Below are 27,484 nucleotides of genomic sequence, written 5' to 3' on the forward strand. Positions count from 1 at the left end.
TCTTTTTCAGCACAAAGAGACCAAGGTATGACGGCAGCCCGTGGCTGGCGAGGTCTGTATTAGCAGTTGGTAAAGCTGACCTTCCTTCCTCGGGCGTTGTCTGACAGGTACTTACAGCTGTCACTCCACTTCCCAGACAGCTCTGATTACCCGATGCCTTTAATCCTCTTTGTCCGTAAAATCCCTCTGACACCACAGTGCTCCTAGAAAGAACTGAAACACACTAGCCATGAGAGAACCCGTTCCACCACACTCTTGACTGGCATTTAAATATCAGGTGATAAAGTCCCAGTTTCTTGTTCAGAGGATCATACTCCCATTAGGAGAAAATACGTGTGCAATGACGCTCCCCCAGGGAAGGAAGACAGAAGAAAAAGCTAAGTTCAGTTAATACCAGAACAGCAGAATGACCTTTCAGAGAGGTTTGTGCTGTAATGGGAGTAGGGAATAACAACAGAAAGTGTTTAGGTGTCTTCTTAAGCTATGTGATGTTGCATCCTGTCGTTGTCATTTGAAAAAACCAAACAAAAAAACCCCAACACACAAAAACCCCAAAGACAGCAAACCAGCTTGTTAGAACCAGAGAACTTTGAACTAGAAACTCTGGTAGCCTTCGTTCACGTTACAGAAATCAGGACAAATGCGCTTACAGCACAGGGAGAGCCAGACAGGGCCTGATGGGTTATTTGAAACCAGTAACGATTCTGTTAATTTCTGTGTTAATCAACTGACAGATTCACATGAAGACTATGCCAGCTGCCATGTTCAGGCTTCTAACTGGGCAGGAGACGCCCCTGTACATCTAGCACGCGGGCCTCGTGGAGCAGAATGACTAGATGATGCCATCGAAGCGCAAGCCCTCAGAGCTGAAGAGAGTTTTGTATTTTGTATGAATGAAAGGCTTGGAAGCTGACCTGAGGACTGCGAAACAAGGAACAGACAGGTGTCTCTGCCTCTCCTCTCCTTCCCTTTTTCTTTGCCAAAAAGCGATGAGAGGGATGGTCAAGGACAATAATCACTGACAAAAATCTTTGTAAAACATTTAAGTATTTTGCAACATGTTCTAAACTCTTTTCTCATAAAACTTAAACCATATTTATTTGTAACCTTTATGTGGAGTGACGTACGTATGTCTGTCCCGTTTGATAACACGGTGAATGTGAGTATTTGATGAGTGAGACTGCAGGAAACCACAAAGAGAAGCCGTTGGAGAAAGTTACGGCTGCCTCAAGTTAAAAACAAATCCCAGTCCCATAGAGTGGTCCAGTCGTGGTGGCTTTGCAGAATTTTAAAACTGGTGCCAAATGGAAGGAATTTCAGTGGAAAGGAATGTGTGCATTAAGACTTTTAGATTCTCATGTAAAGAAACCACTGTAGTACTCGGTATTGTTCTGACAAGTGTAACCTGTTTGGCGAGGCGTGAACATAAACATGTAACAAGTGTTTCATAAGCTAAATAAAGAATAATTGCCACAAGATTAAAATCAAAATATTTATTTAGATACATATTTATTTTTAATGCTTGTGATTTTTATGATTTAACAGAGTTTTCATGGGTAACTTATTGGACAGGTTGTGTAATGTATGTGTTGGGCTGGGGGGTTTCTTCAATTTTTGCGTATTACTTTTTTGTTTCTCTTAGCTCAAAATGGGAAAGCCATGCTTACCTGTTTCTGTCTTTTCTACAGCATTCCAATTCCTAAGGCAATGTGTTCTGAATGTAAATTGTTTTGACAAATAACCTAGCACCATCAGCAGTATTAGAATGTGTGTAGATAAAAACCTAGTAGTAAAGTTGTATTCCTTATGAGATAAATGTTCATTGGTGTAACTTTTTGTCTAGATTTTTTTTTTGGCCACGGCCTTGAAGAAAATACACTGTGACTTAAGAAGCCTTACCATGCAGTAACTAAAGAGCTTTAGATGACTGTACTTCAAGGAGTAGTGTGTTGCATGCAACTGACCTTAGGAAAGAATTAACCTACTATCACTAATAAATCTGAAATAATAAAAGAAGCTTGCTTATTTTGTTTATTGTGTAAGTTTACATAATAAAAAAAAATCCAAGTAGGAGATAATTTAATTCTTCATCTAAGTGCAGTTGCAAAGGTCACTGATTATTTTTTAAAAAGGAATTCATCTCTCAAATTAGGAATTTGTGTATCATTATTATCTTGAGAGCAGATGCTTGCAATTAGCAAACCTAGTTGCCACTGGATGTCACTGTAAGTTCACACCAGTCCAGAAGCATTCTATAATTAAATGCATCAGAAGGGATAATTCTGTTAAAGTTCAGCCACCCATCTTCAGCGATCTTCCTCTGTGACCTTTTCACAGGGTGTCTGCCCAGCTCAGAGTGACACAAATGAAACCAGTATGGGATTAAACCTCAAATGGAAGCTAACGCTACTGACAAGCACTGCTGCGAAAAAATTAAAACCCTGAAACATCAACCTGTGGTAGGTTCTTTATGGGAACCTTTTGTTTAAGGCCTTTCCAGTTTCCTCTGAGAGCCAGGATGAAGCCTGCACTGGAAGACATTGCTGGCAGACCTGTGTTTATGCTGGTAATCAAATTACTGTCAATGATATTTGATTTTTTTTTTTTTTTAAAAGATCAATGTTACATAAATCATGAACGCAGCAGAACCACGAGGACATATTTTAGTGATACAACTGTCAAAAGTACTACTTGGAGTAACTATTGTTTAAAAAAATGTTCAAGGCTCTGCTAGATAAAAATTCATCTAACTTCCTACCAGCTGGCATTTGTACAAAGTTTGTGAAACAGGCTGTTTGGAAACGCAGAATTTCAAAGACCTCTTCCCTAATGCATCTTTTGGTCCCAGTCCACAGAGTGCTTAAACGCCAGGGTTCAACAGCGTACGCGGCTCCATCAGTAAACTCATGAGCACTCAGAACCACGCAAAACTGAACCACACTGCAGCCTTTACTGTCACCTCAAAGGGCAACACGGGGTCGGGGGGCAATGTTAACGGGACAGATCAGCCAGGCTGGCATGACACACACTGGAAAAATGGATCAGAAGCAGCACTCTCGGTGCTGTCTGAATCACCTTTACAATTTCTATCCAAATCAGCTGTTGAAAAAGCAAAGTCCAGAAATACTTTTTATTAAAACACTGATCATAGTTAAAACACTTTGAGGTACATTAAATAAATACAACTTTCAAGTTGTACAGCCAGTCTCTGGCCGTTCTGCAGTGGTTTTCGAGAAATGCATCAGCAGCATTTCTCCAAGTACAGTGAAATAAACGCATTTCTGCTTGGGAAACATTTGTTACGACTTTCCTAATAAATCAGCTAAAATTTTGCTAAAATCAGGGCTGAAATTTACATTCAGAAAAACAGGTGTTCTCCTCCTGCCGCTGGGTTGGAAAAAGTGGAATTCCAGAGGAAGACACTTTTTCCTTTTTAGGTCATCCACTACTTGTATTTCTCCCAGTCCTGGCTTCTTCCTCCATTCTCTCTGCTGGAACCACGTACCTGTGCTACCATCAAAGGATGGTCTCCCGGCAAACTCCAATTAAACTGTGAGGCCTGTCCCGCTCTGAACCGCGAGGGATATGGGACCTGTGCAAGAAGGCAACTGGAGAGCTCAGAGCACCACAGCTCTGCAGGTGAAGGTCTTCCTGAAGTCGCTTTCTAGAGGTATTCACGTTCTGCTGGGAACTTGTAATTACCTGTGCAGGGCAGGGACGGAGAAGAAAGAATGGGGAAAACAGGGTAAGAAATGTTTTCATTTCACAGGTTCAGTCTCTGAATATTTTTCATTTAAATTGTCTAAGGCTGGAACTCTCCCAGACGAGATGGGTGTTTATCCCATTGCACTTCTCCTGTTCTACAGCTGGTCAGGGCTGAGGATGCATTATTCCTTCATTTGGAAAAGCACAATTTCTCAATTATTTTTCCTAAAAATAGCAAGGGTCATTATCATTCCTCTAGCCAGGAGGAAGGGTAACTGCACTGCTCTGTCTGGATAGCTCGTGGTGGCCCTGCTTGTGTAGCGACCCATTCTCTTCAGCTGGGAGCTTACGCTGGACAAATTCTGAAAAAACTGACTGTTACACAAATTCACGTGTGGAACCGTCACAGGTGCAGAAAGACACTGGCAAGGAGAGGATGACTATCAGTGTGTAAATATCTAGGATGTTACTGGATCCAACTGAAGAATTTTAAATGCATTTATGAGTGCTTCAGTATAAAATGCACTGCCGCCCAATAAATTAAGTTATTTCTTACTAAAGCCATGTTACTATAAAAGAACTTTTGTTCTACTAAAAACTACAAAAACACTTAAATAAGGTATTTGTGTGTCACGGTTGAACAAATCGTTGGAACACAAATGGCCTACCTGGTCTATAATATTGGCACTGAAGATGGCTTCTTCCATGTGTCTCTCATCGGATTTTATTACCGATCGTATGCTGTTCACTACGTGACGTACTTCTGGAGGGAGATTACAGTTTGAATGTTCCAAAAATTTTGCCACTAAAATTTTAGTGTCTTTATAGGCCTTAAGGTCCACTAAAGAGTGTGGTCGCTCTTTTGAGACTGTGTGCAAAGCCTTTGGCTTTAGGTGTAGATCAGTTCTCCGTGTATCCCTCTGTTTTCCAGTTGGTAGGAAACTGCTCAGAGAATGCTGACAAGCAGAGGCAGCCATATGAGAACCAGAAACAGGAACTAAAAAAGGGGGGAAGAATATCTTTAAAGTAAAAGTTTAAAAAAAAAAAAAGCAAAACAAATATTGTCACAAAAGTTCTTACTTTGTCATAAAATGTCTGTTTTGTCTGAAGAATAACAAAACCATGCAATGAAGGAAACTGCTAAGTAGGTCATTTGAACCAGGGGTGCAGAGAAAGACTCTGTAGCGCGGCCAAGGTCGAGGGCATTTAGGAGGAGTGGGCAGGTAACTGCAGTGCTGCACAAATCAGACATTTCTGTTACCTCTGCTTTCAGGGTCTCCAGTTGACACTAACGACCAGGGGAAACACCAGCTGCTCACTGTTAATGTAACCTGTAATGTTTTAGCCTCCCCCCACCATGGATTAAATTCCACTTACTGCTAGGCCTTGAAACTTATGAGCAGTGAATAATACAAGAGAAATCAGTAAGAAATACAGAGAAAGCAAAAATGCTAAACTAGAAGAGAGGACTTCATTAGCAGCATTTACTTTCACTCAGAGGCACGTTCCATCAGCATTGTACATCATACACGTATGCTCTTAGTAAGTGATTTTTCTGCTCCAGATTTTCTAAAGCTTGTTTCTCTGTCAGAAAGTTTGAATTATTTTTAAAGTGAAAGAAGGAAACCGGTATCATCCTGCTTTAGAAAACGGATCCTCACCTGTTTCTAAGGTAGCTGGAGATAGTCCTGCGTCTTGCCACTGGCTACATCTGGGAGTCCAGGCACAATTCCCACCTTGAACCAAAGGGAGACAGAGCACAATCAAACCCTGCTATCCTTTGCCCAAAGCCAGCAAAAACACACTGGAATCTTTTATTACCACCTTCACAGAAGGAAACTACTCAGAAGAAATACTGCATTCAAGATGTCCCTTCACAAAGAGAAGGCACAGCGCGTCTGCAACAGCTCTGGGCAGAGCTGCCTCCGAAGGACGGCGTTTCTGGGATGCCAGCACAAGGATCGGCGATGCTATACAGTAATCACCACCGTAGCCTTGTTGATTTCAAGCTTGCGACAAGCCTCACATTTACGCTAAGGCTGTTTACATCTGTTTCCAAGACTGAAAACTGTTTTGAACTTCCAGGTAGATGAGATTTTCTTCCATATCTTCAGGGGAGGTTTATAATGAAAAGCTGGTATAATCCTCACTGGTAGAGCGAGTAATTAAATAAAGGAAAACAAACCTATGATGCTACAAACATCGAAAATCTGTAAGAAATTAAGAGAGACAGCTTCTACTCTGTCTTTAATTTGTTTTATTACGCTGAAGTACTGCAACACACGAATCATGGCAAGCTTATTAAGAGGAGACACTTCAGAGGTTCTGCCTTCCCATGCATTATTATACTGGTAACACACTTGCGGCACAGCCAGAGCCACACCACTAGCCATCATCCTGAATTACCTGGGACACAGACACTACAGTAGCCGCTCAGGCACTTACCTGATACAGCCACGCAGACTGTCATATTTGATTATGAATGTATTGTAACAAACATCGGTGCCAGAGGTTGATTTTGTCTGCCTTTGCTATGATAAACTTTACAGGGAAAAGAGAAAAACGTGCAAACTACTCATTTATAAGTAATTTTTTTTAAGAAGGAACTATTTCTTACTGAGATTTTAAGGGAACCCACCATACTTACTACACAGTGACTATAAAGGCACCTAATAAACTAAAATTGAATCTATAATTTCTCTACTAGGAATGACAAGAGATGTAAAAACAAACATCCTCACTTTCAGCATTAAAGGATTAATGGCAGAATTACTGACCATACATGCTATAAAGACTCCATCATGTCAAGACGTGCTTGAAGCACAAATTGCATTTTTTGATCTAAAAGCCCAGTTTTATGCCAGCATTAAACTTCCCAGGTTACTAATTTATTAGAGCTCGTTGCTGTTGTGTCACCACACTGTTGCACACAAGCAACATCCCTGTGTCGAATAAATTACGTTCCAAACCACGTCCAGAGTAATCACAGTAACATGCAAGACCCATCTGACAAAACTCCAAACAGCAAATTTCAAAAGCTGCGCTTCTGAATCTCTTCATATTGACCTGTATAGGGAGGTTGATCAGAAGATTAATATTTTTTCTTGAAGTAGAAAGACCATGGCCTAAGACAAAACCAAACCCCTCTTACCAATCTGACCACTGCATTTTCCCATTTGTGGATGTGCCTGAAGCTCCCCCAGCCCTCAGTTCTCCAAACTGTGCGGTATGTCTCTCAAATGAGTCGTTAGTATTAACGATAGGGAGCTACAGCTCTACCTTTCATATGGTCAGCTCTTGTAGTCCAGGATGATTTAAAAAAATAAGTGTATGTTACTAAAAAAACCCCAAAACACTTTTTTCTTCTGGGTTGGTTAGCTGATCGAGCTCAGTTGTTCCCTTTGTCTGTTTTTCAACTCTGAGGATGTATTTTAAAATTCTGCAGTGGATACCAATAGCCAGTCATGAAAAATCTAGATCAAATACCCTTTTAAAGTTATAAAGACTACAAAGAACTTCAGCTGTGTGTCACAGCTTAGGAAAAATAGGCTTTGGAGCTGATACAAACAGCTGGTATGTGTTATTAAAATTCTGCTGCTTCTCACCTGTGTATGATTTCCAGATAAAGTTCAACAGAAAGCAGAGGAAGTGGAAGTGAAGTTGTTCAAACCTTCACAGAGTAAGATTTTGCAAACTGCAGTTTGCCAAACATGTAAATGAAAGCAATACGCACATCTAGACTCAACTAGTCTAGAGATTTCATTTTCAAGAGTTTTTCATAGGCAGCAAAAGAACAGCAAACGAGGCCAGCACACACACATTCCCTCCGAGTTGCTGCTTCCCTGGCTGCTCCCCGCTGTGTGCCTATCGCTGTCTCCAGAAGCATCCCTGCTCCTTTATTACAGCCTTTGCTAAGCCCAGTGATGTTCAGCCCGTGTCCTTCAACTCATGTAGGGCTAATAACTTGCAAATTAGTCAAAGCAACTCCCAGAAAGCCACTTCTCCAGAAAAGATGATGGATGTATTTAGGACATGTTAAAAATGACGGCAGAGCATCTGGTCTACCAGGTGTCCCAGCAGTCAGCTAGAACACGTAGCTGTGGCTGCCTGCAGTCAGCTCTCCATCAAACACTGCTCAAAGAGCAGATGGAGCACAACATGGAAAACTTGCAGAGCGTGATCCAGAAGGGAAAGGGCGGTGGTTCTCCTCTTTGGCACAGCAGAAAGGATTCAGAAATTCCTACTTACTGTCTGCACAGCAGCTTCATAGCATGTCTGTCCTAGCAGAGTAAATGTCATAAAATAAATGCTGCAGACTTCTAGACTAAAGATTCACTTTTCCTGGACAGGATGCTGAGGCTAGATTTCTAAAGGTAAGACATTCAATTATTGAGCTAAGTATGAGGTCTCTGAAATTCACAGAAAGAGAGTAATGACGCAAAGTGTAATAGAACCAACACATCATCTTCCTAAATGAAACCAGTTATTTCAGCATCGTGTCTACTTTTGAGCTAGTGACATGATTCTTCCTCTAGATCCCTCTGAAAGCCCAGTGACCCCATCTGTAGCAGCACAATCTATGACATCTTACAAAGCTTTTAATCTTTACTTTCAAACCACTTCTCCAGGTTGCCCCTTTGAGTCTCCCCAAACAGCTTAGATCCTTTTGTAAAACCTGCACTTTTCAAATGGTTTAGATAGTTCTACATTCCTACTGTTATTTGATCGAGCCGTTCTCTACTAAATCAAACACTTCTTTTCCACTAACAAGCAGATTTTTATGAAGAGACACTGTTTAGCTAACAACATCTCCTGTCTTCTTCCCTACTTGTCTGAAAGGAGATTCATAGCGGAAGATGCTTATCCGTGACAGTCAAAAGCTTTCCTCTTCATTTATCTTGTCACGTGCCTCAACTTTCATTTCTCTGTCCTTTAAAACTTCTCACCGTTCACTCCAACTTGCCACTGCAGAGTCACACTCCAGCTGCCTCTGACACGCACCAGTACTGCCAGTGTCCCTGTCACCATCAGCAAACACAACCAGCTCAGGTAATCATTTCCTGAACAGACCCCAGCTGCCATTCAACTTCGTAGTTTAGCTTCTCAACAGAACAGTAATAGAGAGGTGGAAGCCACCTACTCAAAAGATGGTTTTCTGAGGAGTGCAGAAAGGTTGGTACAATTTAGAAAAGCCAAAATTAATTTCACTGTCACTGTTCCCATTTCCCTTCTTCTTAAACAATATCAAATCTAGAAAATGAGCAAGGAACTAAAGCCTTCACACATGAAGTCAACCCTCACTGGAACGTTTCATATAATTGCCAGCAGCACCAATTGCTGCATAAATCACACCGCACTCATTTGTTCCGTGTTCCATCAGCCTTCGGTGCTCCACACCTACCTTCTGTGTGAGAAGAGCATGACAGAGGGTCACTAGTTGATCGGACTATATTTGAAATTCGATATTTTCTAATGTGATGCTGCTGGACAGCACGCTCGTGGCCACTTGCATATGAAGTATTTGCGGGCCCAAAACAGGGAGAGGTCTGGGAAGGGACAGGAGGTTGGCTAAAGCCCACACAGCAGATTTTCTTTTGCTTCGAAGGTGGCGTGGCATTGCTCTCCTGAGCAGAACTCTGCAGTTCTCTTTCTGAGGGGCTGAAATTCTCTGAGGAACGGTCCAAGGATCTGCCGTGGGCACAGTTCTTCTCCTCTCCTTGAGACCTGTCTGTAGAGGCTCGGCTGTGGGCACTGTCATCCTCATCAGGAAAACCCTCTGAGCGAGTTCTGTGGCACCTGCAGCGGGTGCTGTAATCCAGGGTGCTGCAGCTCTGGTCCGTAGCCCCCTTGGGGGTTGTACAGTAGGGGGAAAGATCTGCAGAATGGAGAGATCCTTGGACTTCCAGTGAACAAAGATCTTCAGAGGAGTAGCTACGGTCTGGGATATCAACAGCCTCAGAGACCACAAAAGAGGTGCTCTCAACAGAAACTGCAAAACAATAGATTCACAGAAGAATAAAGACTTCTTGCCCCTCTCCCATTCCCCCCAGCCCTGTTTTCAAGATGCTGATTTAAATTTAGTAATTGGCAAGTACATCAGTAATTACTCAACAGCTTTCAGATGACAATGCTAAAGCAAAAAAAGACTGAAGCCGTTTACTTGTTTCTAGTGTCCTTCAGCAAAGACAATTTGTGCTGTCCTCCATTATTTTATTCAAGTATGCTTGAGCACTGATACCAAAGTATTATCTGTAACTACATTCAGAGAGGAACAGCTCTTTCACTACTGGTAAACAGTGACAGACTGCCTGTGGTAGAGAAAGTAAAACTTTACACAAATGCTGAAAAAACCATGGCTCTGATCACTTTTAAACCTATCACTACTGTCAGAATCAGCTTTGCACCTAGCACTTTCTGACCAGTCATTTCCCTGAAGCATATCTCTAAGTTCCTTACAAATGACAATTCACCACCACAGCACATCTCTGGCACACCAAATAGGTGACACACACACTTCAGACAGAAGCTAAAACATTCTGAGCAAGGTCACAGCATCTTTGGAGCCCTTTGCATTAAAAATTGAGATTGTTACCTCATGTCTACAAATAGGTGTTATGGATGAAAATAGCCCCTCATATGAAACTATTTGACTCTGCATTATTCCCTAAGTCGGGACAAAAAAAAAAAAAAAGAAAATAACACTAGATAATCCAGTTTCCAGGCTCCAATAATATAGACAACACTTTTCCCATATCACTCAAATTCCTTCAAGTCCTACATGTGAAATAAAACTATTTACAAAATACAAATCACATAATTCTATTCAGCTCAGCAGCCTCCAATGCCCTTTTTGCATAACAACTGTTGCTAACCATATTGACGAGAGAAATGTATTAACTCTTTTGCTCAGGAATCGAAAAATAGAATCTGTTAGTGAATTAGAGAATGGTTGTTAAGTGCTCCCATTTTTTGGGTTCTAAGAGGCAGAAAGCTTTCAACAGTACAGGGAAATCAACTATCAAAATGAAAATCAAACCTTTTATGAAGGACATTTTCTTCTTACATAAAATGAATCACAACAACTATTTTCTTTTGGGACTTCCAGGAAATACATTTCCAACACTTACAAGGCAATTATAACATTGCCAAAAAGGACGTAATAATCAATAATGGCAACACATCTATACATCTACATTATGCTAAAAATGCACAATGTGCACCATTGATTATGTGTTAGGTGCAAACTGCAGTGGCTTGTTAGACCGTGTCTACTTGGGATGAGTGCCTAAACATTTTTTACCTAGTTCGATGATTCTTTGCAACACATTCCCTTAACTCAAGCTTTGAAATCTTTGGGCAGCAAGCTTCCTATTCGGCTTCTGGAAGCCATGCAGGAAACCACTACAGGGAGAAGGCCTGTGGACCATCAGGAAGGGACTTATGGCTGCTGACAACGAGAAACAAACTGCCAGTTATGTACGTGACTCTTCAAAGAGAAATGACAGTTGCCTTATCTGCCTCAAAGGGCTTTCTAGAGCAGGCTTTGCTGAGCAAAACTCCCCTCTGCATTTCCAGCCACACCAGTTTATGACAGTGAAAAGGTTGTTCTTGCCATGAATAATCTGGAAGCAAAGCCTTCTTTCTCCATTTGGAAGGACAGAAGAGGAGGAGAAGTCCACTCAAAACTCCTACTACACCTTTCTCAAGCAGACAAACACAACGCCATCATCACCTTGTGTGCTGAAGTCCAGGGTCATGTTCCTCCCGCCCAGGCTTGACTCGGATACTTGCTGATCAGTACCGGTCACCTAAGTGAAAATTGTTTAATGAAACAGCACATCAATCTGCAATTTACCAAAACGAAGCATAGTGCCGATGATCTTAACACACCCGACCATGTGAAATAACTATCACACAAGCTGCTGTGCAGACCGAAAGCTAGTGAAAGGGACACTATTTCAACAATGTCTGTGGGCTGGGAACAAATGCAGGGCAAAGGACCGCGCTTAAAGCAATTCTGCATTCTTCCAGAATCTACAAGCTGAATTCCTCTGAATTCACAGGCAGCGGGGCTGCAGGCCCATTACAAAACGTAATGTCTGCAACACTTGATACCGATGGTTTTATTACCAGCAATCTCTTTTTCTACAGTCTGCGTTTTTCTATATTATGCTTTTTTCCCCACCACATTGTATCACCATAAAATAGGATAAAGAACAACAGAAACCATAAAAACAAGAGCAAGAGCAGTATTTTCCTTTGGTTATTTGCTGAGATATTAACATCTAACGGCTTTTTAAGCCCTATAAGATCAGTGCCACCCAAGGTGGCTGATGCAGGGTGCTCTCCAGCCCATCAGAGACTGCTGAAGGGAGATCAAACCAGGACTCACCTTTTTTCTGGAAGCATGGATCTAAGTGGGTAACTTCCCTTCACTTCTGAGAATCATGTGGATAAAATACAGAACCAGTCCTGCTGCAAAGACTTGATCCACAAAGAGCTGAAATTTAGGAAATTTTTTTTGGTACTGATTTTAATAGACTTTGTACTGGACCTTGTTGCCAATCTCGCTAGATTTTTAGCAGTTCTTCGAGGTTATGATTATTAAAAAAATTGGTTCCAATAAATAGCTGCTAAGAAAAAATGAGAAAAATATAGAAAGAAAAGTCGAAGGGAATGAGATGGATACCATCTTTAGCAGAAAGCACCATACCTGCTTCTGTCTGCAGGGCCACAATTAACTACTAAAAGCTTATTACAGTTAGTGACAGAGTCTAGAAATAACCATCAGTCATCTCTGTGAAAACCTTTTTGTCAAGAGTTTAATTTGGATCTGGCCTTCTAAAAAATTGAATGTGACACTATTACTCTGAAGCTATTAAGAAAAGAGCTGCCAGTGCGCGTGCCAGTGTAGATTAAGGCACATATATATAGGCATAACTTACTCTACCCACTAATTTTTTTTATCTATCAATCGATAGTTTACTATGATCAAGTGATCAGGAAACATTTCCTGATACAAATCTAGTTTTTTAAAAGTGATTATAAGTCTAAGGGTTAGGAAATACAACTCTAAACAAAGAACAGGACCAGAAATACTTTAACTGGGCAACAGATGGATAGAAGACTGGGAAGCAAGGGTGGAATCACCCCCGTCCCCTTATTGCCAAAGGGAACAATTAACAGCACTGACAGAATTTTTGACCTTGGAATAAGACACCTAAGCTCATTTAACACGAGCCACAGAGCAGCTATCAGTACTCTGCTTTGACAGAGCTCAAAAAGAACACACCAGGGACCCAAGGTGTATTCCAACACGGGCAGGGGAGAAACTATTTTACCTTGCGGTTAGGTGTTAATACCGCGAGTCCTTCAGCTCGCCTAGGGGTGGGAGTCATGTCTTACTCAGAGAAACCACAGAGAGGAACTGTTCTCAGCCCTCTCCTCCATGCAATGAGATTTCTATCCGTCTTCCACATCCTTTGGAATTCAGACAGACACAAAAGCTCAGCCACCATACGTCACAGCCCTTCTCAGGCTCTGCCTCAGTCTCAGAGGCCAAGAACCCTGCAGCGACATTCCTGAAGACATGGGGCTGCAAAAACACAGTAACATCCCGAGAGGTGACTTGTTACTATGGGAATCAAAGGGCACAGGCTCTCAGTTTAACTTCTGCACGCTATATTATACTATAGTTTTCTCTAATTACAATTGCTGGAAATCTTAAAAAACCAAACAAACACATAAACAAACAAAAAAACCCTGAAACAAACCTCACAACCAAACCCCAAAATAGGACAAACAGATAGGACAAGTTTACACACACAGAAATTGCTTCTTGAGAGCAAATAGAAGACTGTGACTATTCCCCTCCATGTAAAATCCTGCACATTCAGAAAAGCACTCAACATCTTTAAGGTTTATCCCTTACGGGTCTCATGGATAACTAGCGTCCTTAAGAGTGGGAAAACGAGAGATTTCAAGATTTTGGGGATGCAGAAGAGATCAGGGATATAATTCGAATTTTGGTTTCTTCTCCTGCTTTTTCAATATTTATCTGTATTTTGTAAAACATAAGCCATTTCAACTTATCTCATCTACGTGTTAATTTTTCCTTCCCTTCTTCCTTCTCCTTTCACAAGAATAATTGCTGAACGTACTTTCTATGCATTTGGAATTGATTAACCCCCTCGCTTGGGGGAAGGAGAGCCATGCTTTTAATTGCAGGAGCTAACAGTGACAATTTTTAGTCAGGTCAGAGCTTTGGTTCATGTAGGGGTGGCACACAGTTTCATACAGGTTCCTGCACAGCCTAGGCTAACAAAACCTTATTGATTTGCACATCCTCAGACACAAAGCTGGTAGACAGGCACTAAGCTATCAATAGGAAAAGGAAAAAAAAAAAAAAAATCACACTTTTAACAAGCCTGCACAGCCTACAGGTCAGCAAACCTTATAAAAGTGTCATTGGTCTAATTCACCCAGAATCCTGATCTTTTTGTTCTTGCCTTTTCTGTATCCTAGTCCATACTTTGCATGGAAAACAGTGTGAAAAACACTTTATTTCATAGTCGTAAAATGGGAATTCCTAATCAGCACAGACGACAACAGCAATTTTTACTTAGATGCAACCACTTAAATTAGCACTGACATTTGTTGTCTGTGAAATGCAGGAAATATTGAGTCTAATTTGATACAATTTAATACAATTCTGAGGACTCCAATCCATTTAAAAACAAACAAAACCTATTGCTTGATGCTCAGTAAGAGGTTTTACAATTATGACATTATTACATAATGGTTCCCAGAAGCACTTGTGTAGCTCGAGCCCTGCCGTGATTTCCATTGCGAAGTCTGCCTTTGAGGGATTTATAAATCGAGTTATTTCAGTTCATACTGTACCGCAGCTTGGCGCATGGCACACGGGAGCATTTGCATCATGGAAGAATTTAGGACTCCATTTAGTTCCTCTTGTAGACCTAAAGCTGTCTTAGACTTTGGCTCCATTCCTCCACTTACAGATTGACTGGGACACTGACTGAAAAAAAAAATAGGTTTGGGCTTTTGCTGTCCAGTCAAGTACGTGGCTACAAAGGCGCTGCGGAGGCTTTGGTCAGCATCGCCAAGGTGCTTCCCTGCCGATACTCGGCACCTGTGGCTATTTTGCTACTACAAGCTCTCTGAACCAGCAACTACGAGGCATATATAAACTCACTCCTACTAAGAAACTATATAATTTTAGCCATTAAAAATGTCCACTCATTTTCTCTTGGGATTAGAGCAAACGGTTCTGGAACCTGGGAGGCCAGAGATGAATAGGCAAGGCACTCACACCAACCCCAGATGCCAAAAAATGAGAGTCGATACATCTACTTAATTAAAGCTCACGCTCTTCTTGCAAGAGCATGACTTTGCTGCTTTAAAATATGCCTTGTTAAATTCTGGTTTCGTTATATGCTGGTGCTATCCTGCTGCTGGATGTCAATGCTCACACAAAGTGTAATCCCAATTACAAGAGTGCTCAAAGTCATTTAGTGCTTAAGTAGAAATCTACACTTTTCTAACCTTACTTGGTACCACACACGAATTCCTGTCACTGATATGATGCTCCTCTTTCCCCCGAAACGATGTATAATTCAAATCGATTTTGCCAATTTTTTTTTTTTTTTTTAATAATGGAAAAATATCAGCTCCTCCAGGGCTTGCAGGTTCCTCTGAGTTCTATAAAGGAAAAAACAGTGGAACCTGGATAAAAATATTTTAGAGAGGAGATGGCATTGGAAACTCCAATTTTGCTGTTCAGAAAAGAACTTCACTCAAAAGCAGTTTATACAGATTCATTTTATTCTAGTCAAATAACCTGCCTGTTTACTGTGGCAGGTATGATACAAGGCAAGGATCAGAAGAGCTGTCAGAAGCTGCTTTGTCAGTCATAGACGCTGCAAAGTTAGGAATACCTTGGAGTTCTTTAATTGCATTTTTATAGGGGACTGTACATCTCAATGTTCTTTTTTTCTCAGACACTTGTCTTTATTAATTATCTTAATAATCTGCTTGTGTATAATAGTAAAAATTTATATAATTTTTTTTAGTTCTGTGGTTTCAGTTGTGGTTTCCTCCAATGTGAAAAAAATTACCAGCACACTTTTCAAAGTTACATTTTGGGGAAATGCAAAGTACTCCCCTCTGTAACGTGGGTGCAATTCGGCAGCCTAAACACACAGATGTCCACCATGCACTATTAACAACTGATGAGCAACATCTAGAATGTTTGACTCCTTGAGTTTTTACAGAAGCCTGCAAGAAATCACAGTTTCTAAAAGCAATTTGAAGTATTTTCCCACTCGTGACAGCTGATTCAATTATCACAATTCAAAGCAAATCTTTGCTCAAATTAGCTTTGACTGTCCATGCAGATACATTATCATTCTACTTTCAGTTGAGTTGACACTTATAGTAAAAAAATAAGGCAAAAAGGGTAATGTAAATATGCGTCTGAGGTATACTGGACCCTTTCTCAAAGCTCGGAATAAAGGTGTTACGCGCTCTCAGGAGTAACTGTTTCTGCCATAGAAGAGCACAAACTATTATAAGCTGTAACAGCCAAAAGTATAAGCCACAGAGAACTACTCATTGCTATTTCATAGGAGGAACATGTCCCCGCCCTTCCCTTTATCACTCAAATCTTTGCTCCACATAGTTCCTTACCAGCTAACGTAACACTGAAGCAGGAATCGCTTTCTAGTACTTTGATGCCTGACGGGAGCCTCCTTACGGGGGCCGTAGCATACGCCCACTAAAGCAACTACCAAATGTCCCTTGAGCTCTGTGCTGTAGCCACCCATACACAAACATACACAAGTTATTAGCATTACATGTCACAAGATGACACACAGTTGTCTTTTTCCTTATTAAACCTAAACTGTTGTACCGACCTCCAACTCAAAGTAGTATGTAAAAGTGAGGTAAACTACTATCACTGGTAGTTGGAATAAAAAAAATACTTTATAGAGGTTTTTAAGAAAATAAATCTGCTTCCTAATCAACATTTCTTATTACCTAAAGAAATTAAGAAGTGTAATCTCATCTTAAAACATCATTATCCTTTTCAAGTAAGGAAAAACACTGTGCTTTCGGTGATTCCAATCCATTCTTCTAGGTTTTTGTTACTGATGGTCCGGTACATCCAACCTTTTAAATGGATTACGTCAGCTGAAATATTACTACCCACATTAGCATTTGCCCAAGCATGCACAAGAACATAAGGAGAATACACATTAAGTAAAATCTGTTAGTTAAACGCTTTTAAAGAGAGGGATTTGAAAAGTGTGTTTAAAGAATACAAATATTTCCTCACAGTTGTTCCCTCAAAGTATCATTAAAGCCTAAATTATTTTAGATCATTACATTTATCTAAAATTGTTTCGCATCACGGAAATTTGAAGACTGCATAAAGAATTCCCTTTGGCCTTCCCTACCTGACTGGCAGGTGTCTCTCCAATCACTGCCTCATACGGAGGGGGCAGCTCAGCGGGATACAGCATTCCGGGGCTGTTAATGGTTACTTCATATAACGCACTGAATGGGGAGTGGGGAAAGTCCAGGTGGAGACCTCTGCTTAAAAACACAAACAAGCAAATTTAATTACTAAGGAATGGCACTGGATTTATTTGGTAAACTCTTACCTACACCACAGCGATGTGAAGTGTTCTCTGAATGCAAAGCCAACATACTACAAAGAATTATATTGAAGAAATGTATTAGACAACCAAAATGAAGCCCTCATTCACGGGATTGCTTTAACAACTGTATTTCATTTTGGATGCCAGCCATCTCTACCAGCAGTCATTAACGTCCTCCACTACTCCACATTAATACACATTAACTGCAATGACTTCATTAGAAAACTAAATCTCATATTCAAGTTCAAGTGTATAACATTAACAACTGTGAAAGCATCACCTATAAGCTGATGTCTGCTTTGAGTTCAGCTATTGTTAACCTTGTCTTAGCTAAGTTCAGTCACTTCTCTATTAAAACAGTGCTTTAACACAAGTATTTCCAGGTGCATCCTAACAAGCCTGCAACAAGTGTCTGTAAAAACTCTCTGGAAAAGAAGCACCTCATCTAAGTGAAGGACAATACTTGGCTTCATATTCTTTGAAAGAGCTTCACAGTTTGTAGCTCAGAACTATGCAATGACCGTAACTAGAGGGAAGAAGAATCACCTCTGCGCCTCTACGACGGGTGTGCAGGTATATTCTGGTGGGTAGTAGGGTGGAGGCGGTATTGGTGGTATGAACTCGTCAAAATCCAAGGTCTGATGCAGGATAGTTCCATGTGGAGTCATGCAGTCAGGATGGGTAGAATGTGGCCTCTGTGGCAGAAACTGAAAACAAATAAGTCAAGTTCCTTCAGATGGTAGAAACACCATCACCAATAATCATAACTTTAATAAAAGGTCAGTAGAAGCAACCCTGACCAATATCCAATTTCATTAATATCCATACTGAAATGAGACACACACTTCCGGAAGCGTAAGAATAGCTGAGAACAGTGAGAAGTACCAGTCAAATTGCCAAAACAGAACACAAGGTTTTACTACAGACACAGAGAGCCCGTGCCTCCAAGTCAGTCACGTTTAGGGTGCAGAACACAGACACTGACAATCAAACAGCTTTTGAAGAAATACTTCTACCTTGTATTACAGTTTTATTATAGCACTATATAATCAGCTGTATTTTAGTAACTGAGGAACAAGAGATACAACTACTAAAATAACTATCTGCATGTTCTTGTTTCCAATCTGAAATGCCTTGTGCTTACAGAGAAAAAACCCAACCCCATCTCCCCCATCCCCAAAATAAAACAAACTAGCAACAAGCTACCACATATTCATTAAATGTTGAATAAGACAACTACAAATATCCCACCTATTGTTCACTTCCAAAAAAGGGGCCATTTATAACTATTCTTTATTATTCTTGTAAAATAAAATATTCTTAATAGACATCTGTGGTTTGGTGATACAGACACCGCACTTAAATGTGGTATAAAGGTTTTAAATACTGGTATGGAAGTAAGAAAAACATTTATTCCATGTAAACATGTCAAAACCAAAAAGAAAACAATTACACCAAATATTAAGAGGTAGTAATACTGAGAACTACTACCAACATCTGTGACAGGAACCTCATCAGCTCCTAGCATAGCAGTGATACCAAGAAGCCACGCTGATACCTTCGGTATCACGAACTCTAACTTAAGTCTTCTAGTAAAGGCTTAAACTACTTCAAGATCAAATATGGACCATTCTGCCGGTCACATGGAACCCTGCCACCCTGACCTGGCTTTAGATGGTCCCCCATGGATAAAAGGGAATCAAAAGAATATCCAAATCCACAGAAAAATTCCTTCTTCTCCAGGCAAGGTTCTGCTGTCATATCACTTTTCTTGGATCAGCAGATGACTTGGTCTTTAGCTCTCACCTTTTAAAACAAGTGAGCTAAGAAAATTTGCTGAAGGCACTTCTTTTTTTTTATACTGGAACAAGAGAATATGTCTTGGTACTGTTGTCTCGTTACATTATTTTTTGTTTAAATCCACAATAAAGACTTAAGAAGCAGTGAAATAAAAAAGAAAATGTTTATGCTTAGGAGATCCAGCAAATAGAAAGTAAATTTTTTAATGTCTTAGTTTTATATTTTTCACTTTTTCAGCAGTTATGCTGAATTTACATTACCATAGAAATGATACTGGTCTTTGGTACTGAAAAGGTTGAGTTACATCTTAGTTCTACTAAACACACTCTATATATGTTGTTTCAAAGGTCAAAGCCGTAATAATGCAACTCAACAGAGGGTCAAGAGGACCAATCCCAACCATTTGTGAATGAAAATGAGCTGTTAGTTGTTACTAATTGGCTCTCTAGGGATATTTTCACAAGGAACTATTAAATGAAGAACCTCCTTGGCAGAATATGGTATATCTTACAGCCAATCAATGACTTTCAGCCGTTGTAGTCTACTGCTGGTACAGGAATAAGAGACATGACATCTACTTGATTGACTCTTCATTACATAAGATGTTAAGCACTCACGTGAGATGTGATGCTGTTATCCTGAGTACTCTCAGACATTTCTACAGCTTTGCCTTACAGAATAAAACTACATTTTTGGCAGTCATCTGGTCTAACTTCACTTGATCTTTCAACAGCCGTTTCCAAAACTGTGACAGTCCATTAATATTAACTGTTCAAGACTAAGCTTCTGCCTTAAGTGATAAAAGCATCAGCAATCATCAGTCTGCTACCATCCCAAATACAATGAAGAATCTTTTAGGAAAGAAGGAAGCAAGATATCAACTTAGTGACCTAAAAACTGAATAAGGAATTATATATTGAAGACAAATATCTGCATACTCTGGCTCACATTTTGTACCCTACACAATTCCACCAAACTCAGGACTCACTTTCCTAGCAGAGTTGGTAATTTGAGTCATTTTTACAGTCTGGAAACTAAACAATTTTCTTTTACAGCTTTCTTTACCTTCTCCCAGACTATTACCATACACTGCCATGGAACCCAAGCGTTGGTTTGCACCAGATAACATGTAGCTCCATCCCTTCAGTTCTCAAATTCCCTGGAGCTTGTCTGATTCAGCCAGATATAGGGAACAATACTCTTAACACTCCTCAAAAAAAGGCAATTAAACACACAGCACTTTTACAGCAAGTGCACCACCAGCATACATTTTGTGGGATGTGACAGAAAGGAAAGGTTTTACACAGGGTGGAAGAGGCTGTGGTTCAAGAAGGAAAAGACCTGATGTGTAGATGCAGCTCAGTTTAACAGCAGAATCATTTGCATCCCTTTCAGGGACGTTTACGGTGAATACAAATGATGGCAACAGACTCTGCGTGACCAAGGCTGAAAATGGGCGGCCAAACGGACATGAAAGACGCACATGTTTGGGGGCGCATGTTGAGAAACAACAGTTTACCTGTGTGACATCATCCTGCTGGAAGGCACAGAAATTAAAGTGAAAAAGGCTGTAAGAGGGAGACTAGCAGGAAACGAAATAACAGCAAATATAAGGGATTATCACAAAGAACAGGCATCCCTGAGAAAACCATCGGAAAGCTGCTAAGTGGGAATTAAATCACATCTTATTTCATGCTACTCTATCTAATCTCTGCTAACCTGCAGAAGTTCATTGTTCCTAGAGTAAAATGTATTTTCAAAATCTTTAAGGGTTCCTCTCAAATGGTGAAGGCTGGCAGGGGCTCAGCAAAGAATGAATACAAAGTCCACAGGTAAGAAAATGCAAAGAGCTGACAAAGCTGGGCTATGTGGAGGAACACTGACAGATGCTTTCACAAGGAAACACAGATTTTGGGGATTAAAAGACATCTGTTACTAAATGCTCAGTCTCAAAATGCTGATGGCAAGTAGAAGAGGCAACAAGAGCTGCCAAACCGAAAATGGGGGTGGCCTGTTTGGTCACAGGTATAAACCATATAAATGGTTGCAGACAAACAGCAATAGCACCGCTGGAAACACTGGAAATAGCCAACAGTTTTACAAGCTTTGCACAACTTTACAGCTATCAACAGATACTCTGAACATATCTGCTAGGCGTAAACGGATATCCCCTGGCTCCGGAAATCCCAAACACTCAGCTGTTTCTGTAGGCCACCTGAAGTTGTTGGATGCTGGGAGCTTTCAGGAATGCGACAGGCAATGAAATACAGACCTAGAATTCATGCTCTTCTCTTAGGAAACAGCCGACCTCATGTTTGAAACTTGGCGTTTGAAACTTGGCATTCAAACTGTTATACACATGCAGGTTTTTTTTCTTATCCTTGGAGTAAAGATGCCCTTCCTTTAGTCTGTGGAACATGTCTGATACTTAACAGGCATTACGTATACATCACTACACGTGCTAAACGGATGTGCAACATCATGCACACACCACACAGAATTTCCTCTGCTTTAATTGGGCAGGCCTAACTTTGACAGAGTTAAACAGCCCGATTCAAACAGCCCTCATCTTTATCCCACACTGAGGACTACTACATTTGTATTTGCTCTGCAGTTACACGGGAAGAAGAACTCGTGCCATCCGGTCGCAGCAGGGTAAGCAGGAAAGATGCACAGTGCTGCAGTTTTGTACCCACTTCTGCAGCCTGAACTCAATACAGAAGTTAGCCGTGGCATCAACAGCAAGTTTCTTTTTTTTACTGTCAGACCAAATTTGCAGCTCTTCACTGAAAGGTCATCTAAAACTTGGACACTGAAGTGACCAGAATGACTGGAGTTTATTATTTATGTTCTGAATATTTTGAGTATATTGATGTAAAAGCTGATGGAGAAGTCTCAATTAAGGAACTGAAGAAACAGCAGACAAGGACTGTAAATATAATTCTCTAACAAAACAGTTACTCAGTGTGATACAATGCGGTAAATCCTTCTACCTCAGACCTTTGAGACTAAGAACTCTTCATCAGAATTTCCACGTATTCTGCAGCTGATCAGCACCACTGACTCCACGTAAATGCCAGTGCTGGGACTCACCACTTAGCAACTCTGACATACCTAACCAGTAATCGCCATACATCAGGACGTGACCAGTGCTCTAAGGGAATCTTCTTATCCAGAGCATCCCCTGTATCTGCATGTAACCACCTCTGCCTTCCATATCCCATTTAATAAATCTACTGTGTAACTTTGAAACGAGTCCTTTGGAGACTCTGGCGTTTGTTATCCTCATTTCAGTCTCTATATGTCATTTATAAAAATCTCCTAGTTCTTGGGAATGGGAAATAAAATTTTCTCATTGCCTATAATTAAATATTGGCATGTTATCTATAGAAAAACCTCTTTGCAATATACTTGGGTCTATAATTCTGTCTTCAGTTAACTGTCCTCCTCCTGGACAGGTTGCATTTTCCTTTTCTGAAACACTGGTATCAGTATTTCCTCGAGGAAAGTGTAGATACTAAATGTCTGCAAGAACAGAAGGATCATGGTTGACTCTTCTAATTTGTCCCTGACCTTAAAGGGAAATTGCAACACAGAATATATTTTGATAAGGAAAACAGATTCAAATTTTTCTGCTCCGTTGTTTCCATTTGCTGTTCCTATAACCATCACAAGCCATTAGCTCTGAGTCTCAGAGGGACTGGTCTGTGACACCGCGTCTTTACTGAAATACTGACTGTATTTTAAATAGTCTTAAATATTAAATATTCTTATTCTACCAATAACATGTGAAACAAAAAAATGTTACGTTTTCTAAAAACATCAAAAGCATTCCTACACCAAAGGTTTCTATTTTGTCTTTTTATTTGTGGTGGGGGGTGAGGGGAATATTTCTCCAACCGTATTTACACTGAGGATGTTTCGATGGATGTACATCATGCACGATGCGTATTTCTAAAAGGACTGTCATCTGGGCTTTACAGTGCCTTTACGTGAGCTTTCTGCCAAGAAACCGTAATATTTAGGTTTTGATATCATTATGTTAAATAATAAACACTATGTAATAACTTAAGCTCAATTCTCACTTAACGGGAAGCTTCGTCCCGAAGGGCTTTTTTAATTACTACTTCACCGGGATAAAGGTAATAAAACAATGCCAGCAAGATATTATCCTCATGCAGAGGTGCTTTATTTGAGGCGTCTGAGTAGAAACATTAACTACAGTCTATTAAGTTAATGACATGCTGAATTACCATTATGGTTGATGAAAACAGTAATTAAATGTTACAGCTTGTATGTGTCATCATTACCTTACTTCCTTTACAAAATAACAGATTGTTTTAGATATCACATAACATGAAGAACAGTTCCTAACAGCAATGGGGATCAAATCAGAATACACTGAATGATATCACTGCTAGTATTTCTAGGGTAAGTATTGTGTATTTGGAGTGGAAGGAGGACGGGAATAGGGACACCTCATGCTTTAGCATGGGGATAATATCTTGTATTTCTTTGTTTAATTCAGGCAGCTACCTTTGGAAGAAAACAGGGTGAATTTTTGCAGTAGCCATTCATCAGACAAGATGCAAACAGAAATTGCCTCAGGCAACAAATGAAATATGATGGAAGTGACAGCTTGGTTATTAAGAGATGTTTCGTCGCATTACAGAACCTTGATATAATCTGATTTGATTCACGTGTATCTGCTGAAGGGGTGTGTACACGGAAAGAACAATTCTGGGAAGCCCTGTAATGGAGTGCAGCCTTAAACTGTCTAAAGTAGCAGAATACACAAGAAATGCTATTTCCATCTTTAACTATCGCTTACTCTTGCAGCTTTAGTGCAAGTGGTAGATTATTTTTTTTTCTTTAGCAACTGTGTATACCTAACAGGGTGAGAAATGTTAAAATGAGGTGAAAAATTTGGGGCACTTTCTGAAACAGTCAACTCAAATAAGGAACAACCTAGGAAAATATGGTTTTTGTGTCTCGTAAGATAGTACAAAAGTAAAAACTAAAGGAAACTAAAATACAACACAATAAAAATAATTTGCAATATTCTGCAGTATTTCTTCCTTAATGTTTGAAACCAAATGTTTGCTTGGTGATATAATTTTTAACCAAAAAGTCTCCTTTGAATTTACTGGAAAGTTTAATCTGCACTTACTACCAAACAGTTTGTGTTTATATTTTTCAGGGCACTTTTACTAAAACAGCAATACACCAGAAGGTAGCAATTTCCAATAAAATGCTGTCAGTCGGCTTGTACAAATCAGATACTCGCTGTATGCAAATATCAGCAAGAAAGCAGATAGACATGAAACACTTGCAGATTTGCTTGAGACTGTATTACACACCAGCTCTATGTTACTGGGCAATGAAACCTGAAGCACACAGAACAGCTTCATGCCAGGAAAAAAACCCCTTGAAATTATTTGAAATGTGCAAATATTCACTATTCTAACTGATTAATTTCTGAGATAAGCACACTAACACAGAACACAAATCACAAAATGGATGACCTAATGATAACCTAATGATGCCTGAGAAGGATGTTCCCTATTGCGTAATGCTTTTGCTGGCTAGGAATTGTATTTTTATGTCTCCTCTTCCTACAGGAGAGTCTACATAGCTCTCAAATACTCTAAGAACAGAGTAAAAGAATCAACACAATAATTAAAACCTTTTCATCTAAGAGGGGTGGTATCTCTTGCTGCTGCTATCTTAAACTTCCAGCATGGTAAAACCCTGCTAAGAGAAGACGCATACTGCAGCAAGAAGTAAAAGGAAAAAGCATTGACAAGAAATAAAAAGAAAGTAAATCAGATTTCCGGGTGCAGCAGACCAAAAGGGAACTGCAGATCATGGCACAATAGACTGAAAACAGTGAAAGAAAAGGAAATCTTCAGGTCAGAGTTCAGCTGGTCTAAGTCAGCGTAGCCCCAGGGAAGTTACGCTCACTTAGGCCTGGCAGGAATCTGGCTCAGCAACCTGAAAAAAGAAAGGGAAGAACTTGAGGATAAACAAGAAAAGACTGTAACTGAGCAGAAAGAAAAAGATAATTCCCTTCTTCTGAGGAGAGGGAAAAAAATTCTTGTCAATGGAGCTGAAAGAGTGGGAGAATGGACAAGGAAGCAGGAAGACAGGAAGCGGGAAACACAAAGCATAGGAAGCAAAAAGAAACGGACATAAAGGCAGCATCGCCAGGTGGAAAAGAAGGGATGAAGTCAAGAATGAAGCAGCAGAGGGAAAAAAATTAAAAATTATGCACTTTTAAGGTATTTGACTTCCTGTTGAGGTTACAGCTTCTTGCACATGCCTGTCAGAAGCACTGTAATAATTGTTCTTGGTTCGTTGTCATCTATACATTTTGATTCCCCTTACACGGCTAAATACCATAAAATCAAGCTTAGGTTAATATTCCTGGAATATATATGGTTACACTTCTGGATCATCGCTATCACTGTTACCCTAGACAGACAGATCTTTCCAGGTGTGATCACTTCATCTCCCTGCCTTCGCTGCAAGGTGAAAGAGATCTTTAGTCAATGGGCATTCATGCAGCAAATATCATGGGAGGGGGGGAGTGTGCGAAAAGAACACCCACAATAGGATAAAAATCCTTTAACATCTAAAATGCAATGTGTCATCAGCTAAAATGATTCTTTTGTCAATTCTGTTTGACATCCAAAGTTATTAAATAAGCACTGTTTACAAGCATGCACAATCTGAATGCACAGAGTGCTATACGAAAAAATGCATTTCTGTACCATTTGTAGGCATTAACTAGAGATACGTGCCTAACTTACATCCGCTGCTACGCAAAGTAAACACCAGATCACAAACTGAAGATATTCTTTATGTAAGTTTGTAACCCAGTGATTGGAGCACTTGCCCAGAAAAGACAGTCTTATCTCTGTAATTAATGCACTTAGACTAAAAATCAATATCCATGGCAGCTAGTGTATTTTTTTTTTTTTAAATCAACCACAAGCCTGCATGGCAGTTTATACAATATTTCTTTGTTGTGTAAATGGTTTGCAGCTAACTTGCTGAGACCAGTATTCCATCTATGCAAACTTTTAAAATACAAGATATTTACAAATGACTGGTATTAGGTTTGTGCACTTGCCTTCTCTTATTAAACAGGATAATTTCGTAGACTAGCCAGTAATGGAGCTGGATTAGAAACACAATAAGTGGCCTGCAAATTACAAAGGATTTTAAATTTTTCTGTTTTGTTTCAACATTGCATTGAAACCTTGAGAATCACAGTGCCCATTTGGGACAGGAAAGCTGTCTTTGCCCAGCCAAAACAAGACAATATCCTGTAATGCAGCTGGCTGTGCAGAAGACTAATGATCCTTTTCCCTCTTGTTTTAAACACAAGGGCAATGCTGAAGCTGAACACATTTTCCTTATGAAAACACTGTTATTGGCACAGGGCTGCAAAAAGTTCCCATTTTGAACTCATAGTTCTCGTACCAGAAAAGTAATGAGACACAGTATCTCAAAGCTAAGTAATTGCTCTGGATAGTGTGGAAACTGAAGATTACAAACATGTAATGACAGAAAATTCAGTGTGCATATATAACTGAACCTCATTAATAACCTCTTTAACAAAAATAACACACTCTCAATTGCAAATTCCTGAATATCTCTCTAATATATAAACATTTTAAACACAGCAGCTCTTCACACTGCACACATCTGGATGCTATATTTATATAGATGCATGCAGATAAAAAAATACACCCATGTACAGACACGTTCTAACACTACGCAAAGATACAGAAACAGGCTTAAGTTTAGAAGCAAAGAGTGGGTACAAACAAGTATACACAGACAGGGACAACACGTTACGGTGGACAATATCCTGTGCGGTCACTGAATGTACTCACCATTTGCAGAAGATCGGAAGAAACCATCTGCATGCAACACATCGCTGTTGCCAAAGCACAGACAATGGTGGAGATGATATTGAGAGCGCACACACTGAATAACAGGTCCTGTGGAAAGACATCCATCAGAATATCATCTCTTCTCTCAGGGACACAAAGGGCAGGAAATAGTTTTAGCAATTTGATAATAAACACTGGCAACTGCTATCAATTTATATGGCCTCAATTAACTGTGTAGAACTCATTCAGCTCATCATAATTTTTTTAAACCAGTCTTCAAAGGGAACAATACAGGAACAAACATCTTCCCTTCCCCACTTCTCACAATCCATTTGGTATTAGAGATTTTCTCAGAAATATTGATATTTCAGGTTTTCCTGTTCTCTGAAAAAA

The 27,484-nt window shown here is 40.0% G+C and overlaps 2 protein-coding genes across 8 annotated transcripts in view; one reads left to right on the plus strand and one right to left on the minus strand.

The window, feature by feature from the left end:
• Positions 1 to 2,026, plus strand: part of APBA2 (amyloid beta precursor protein binding family A member 2) — a 96,867-nt gene extending 94,841 nt beyond the window's left edge. For all 4 annotated transcript variants that reach the window (XM_086757571.1, XM_086757572.1, XM_086757570.1 and 1 more), the window contains one exon: positions 735 to 2,026. In XM_086757571.1, coding sequence (XP_086613697.1) covers positions 735 to 806 — 72 coding nt within the window. In that variant the 3' untranslated portion in view covers positions 807 to 2,026. The remainder of the gene's footprint in view (positions 1 to 734) is intronic.
• Positions 2,027 to 3,115: 1,089 nt separating this feature from the next.
• Positions 3,116 to 27,484, minus strand: part of ENTREP2 (endosomal transmembrane epsin interactor 2) — a 130,215-nt gene continuing 105,846 nt past the window's right edge. The window contains exons 5-13 of one of the 4 annotated variants that reach the window (XM_086757371.1): positions 27,092 to 27,199; positions 20,707 to 20,724; positions 17,934 to 18,094; positions 17,184 to 17,319; positions 11,438 to 11,513; positions 9,107 to 9,694; positions 5,367 to 5,441; positions 4,374 to 4,702; positions 3,116 to 3,702 (exon numbers count right to left, since the gene is read on the minus strand). In XM_086757371.1, coding sequence (XP_086613497.1) covers positions 3,517 to 3,702; positions 4,374 to 4,702; positions 5,367 to 5,441; positions 9,107 to 9,694; positions 11,438 to 11,513; positions 17,184 to 17,319; positions 17,934 to 18,094; positions 20,707 to 20,724; positions 27,092 to 27,199 — 1,677 coding nt within the window. In that variant the 3' untranslated portion in view covers positions 3,116 to 3,516. Of the gene's footprint in view, positions 3,703 to 4,373; positions 4,703 to 5,366; positions 5,442 to 9,106; positions 9,695 to 11,437; positions 11,514 to 17,183; positions 17,323 to 17,933; positions 18,095 to 20,706; positions 20,725 to 27,091; positions 27,200 to 27,484 lie in introns of all 4 variants that reach the window. The other 3 variants (XM_086757370.1, XM_086757373.1, XM_086757372.1) reach the window with 3 other exon arrangements.

Source organism: Chlamydotis macqueenii, chromosome 12 (genome assembly GCF_036417535.1).
Source record: "Chlamydotis macqueenii isolate bChlMac1 chromosome 12, bChlMac1.mat, whole genome shotgun sequence".
Lineage (NCBI taxonomy): Eukaryota > Metazoa > Chordata > Aves > Otidiformes > Otididae > Chlamydotis > Chlamydotis macqueenii.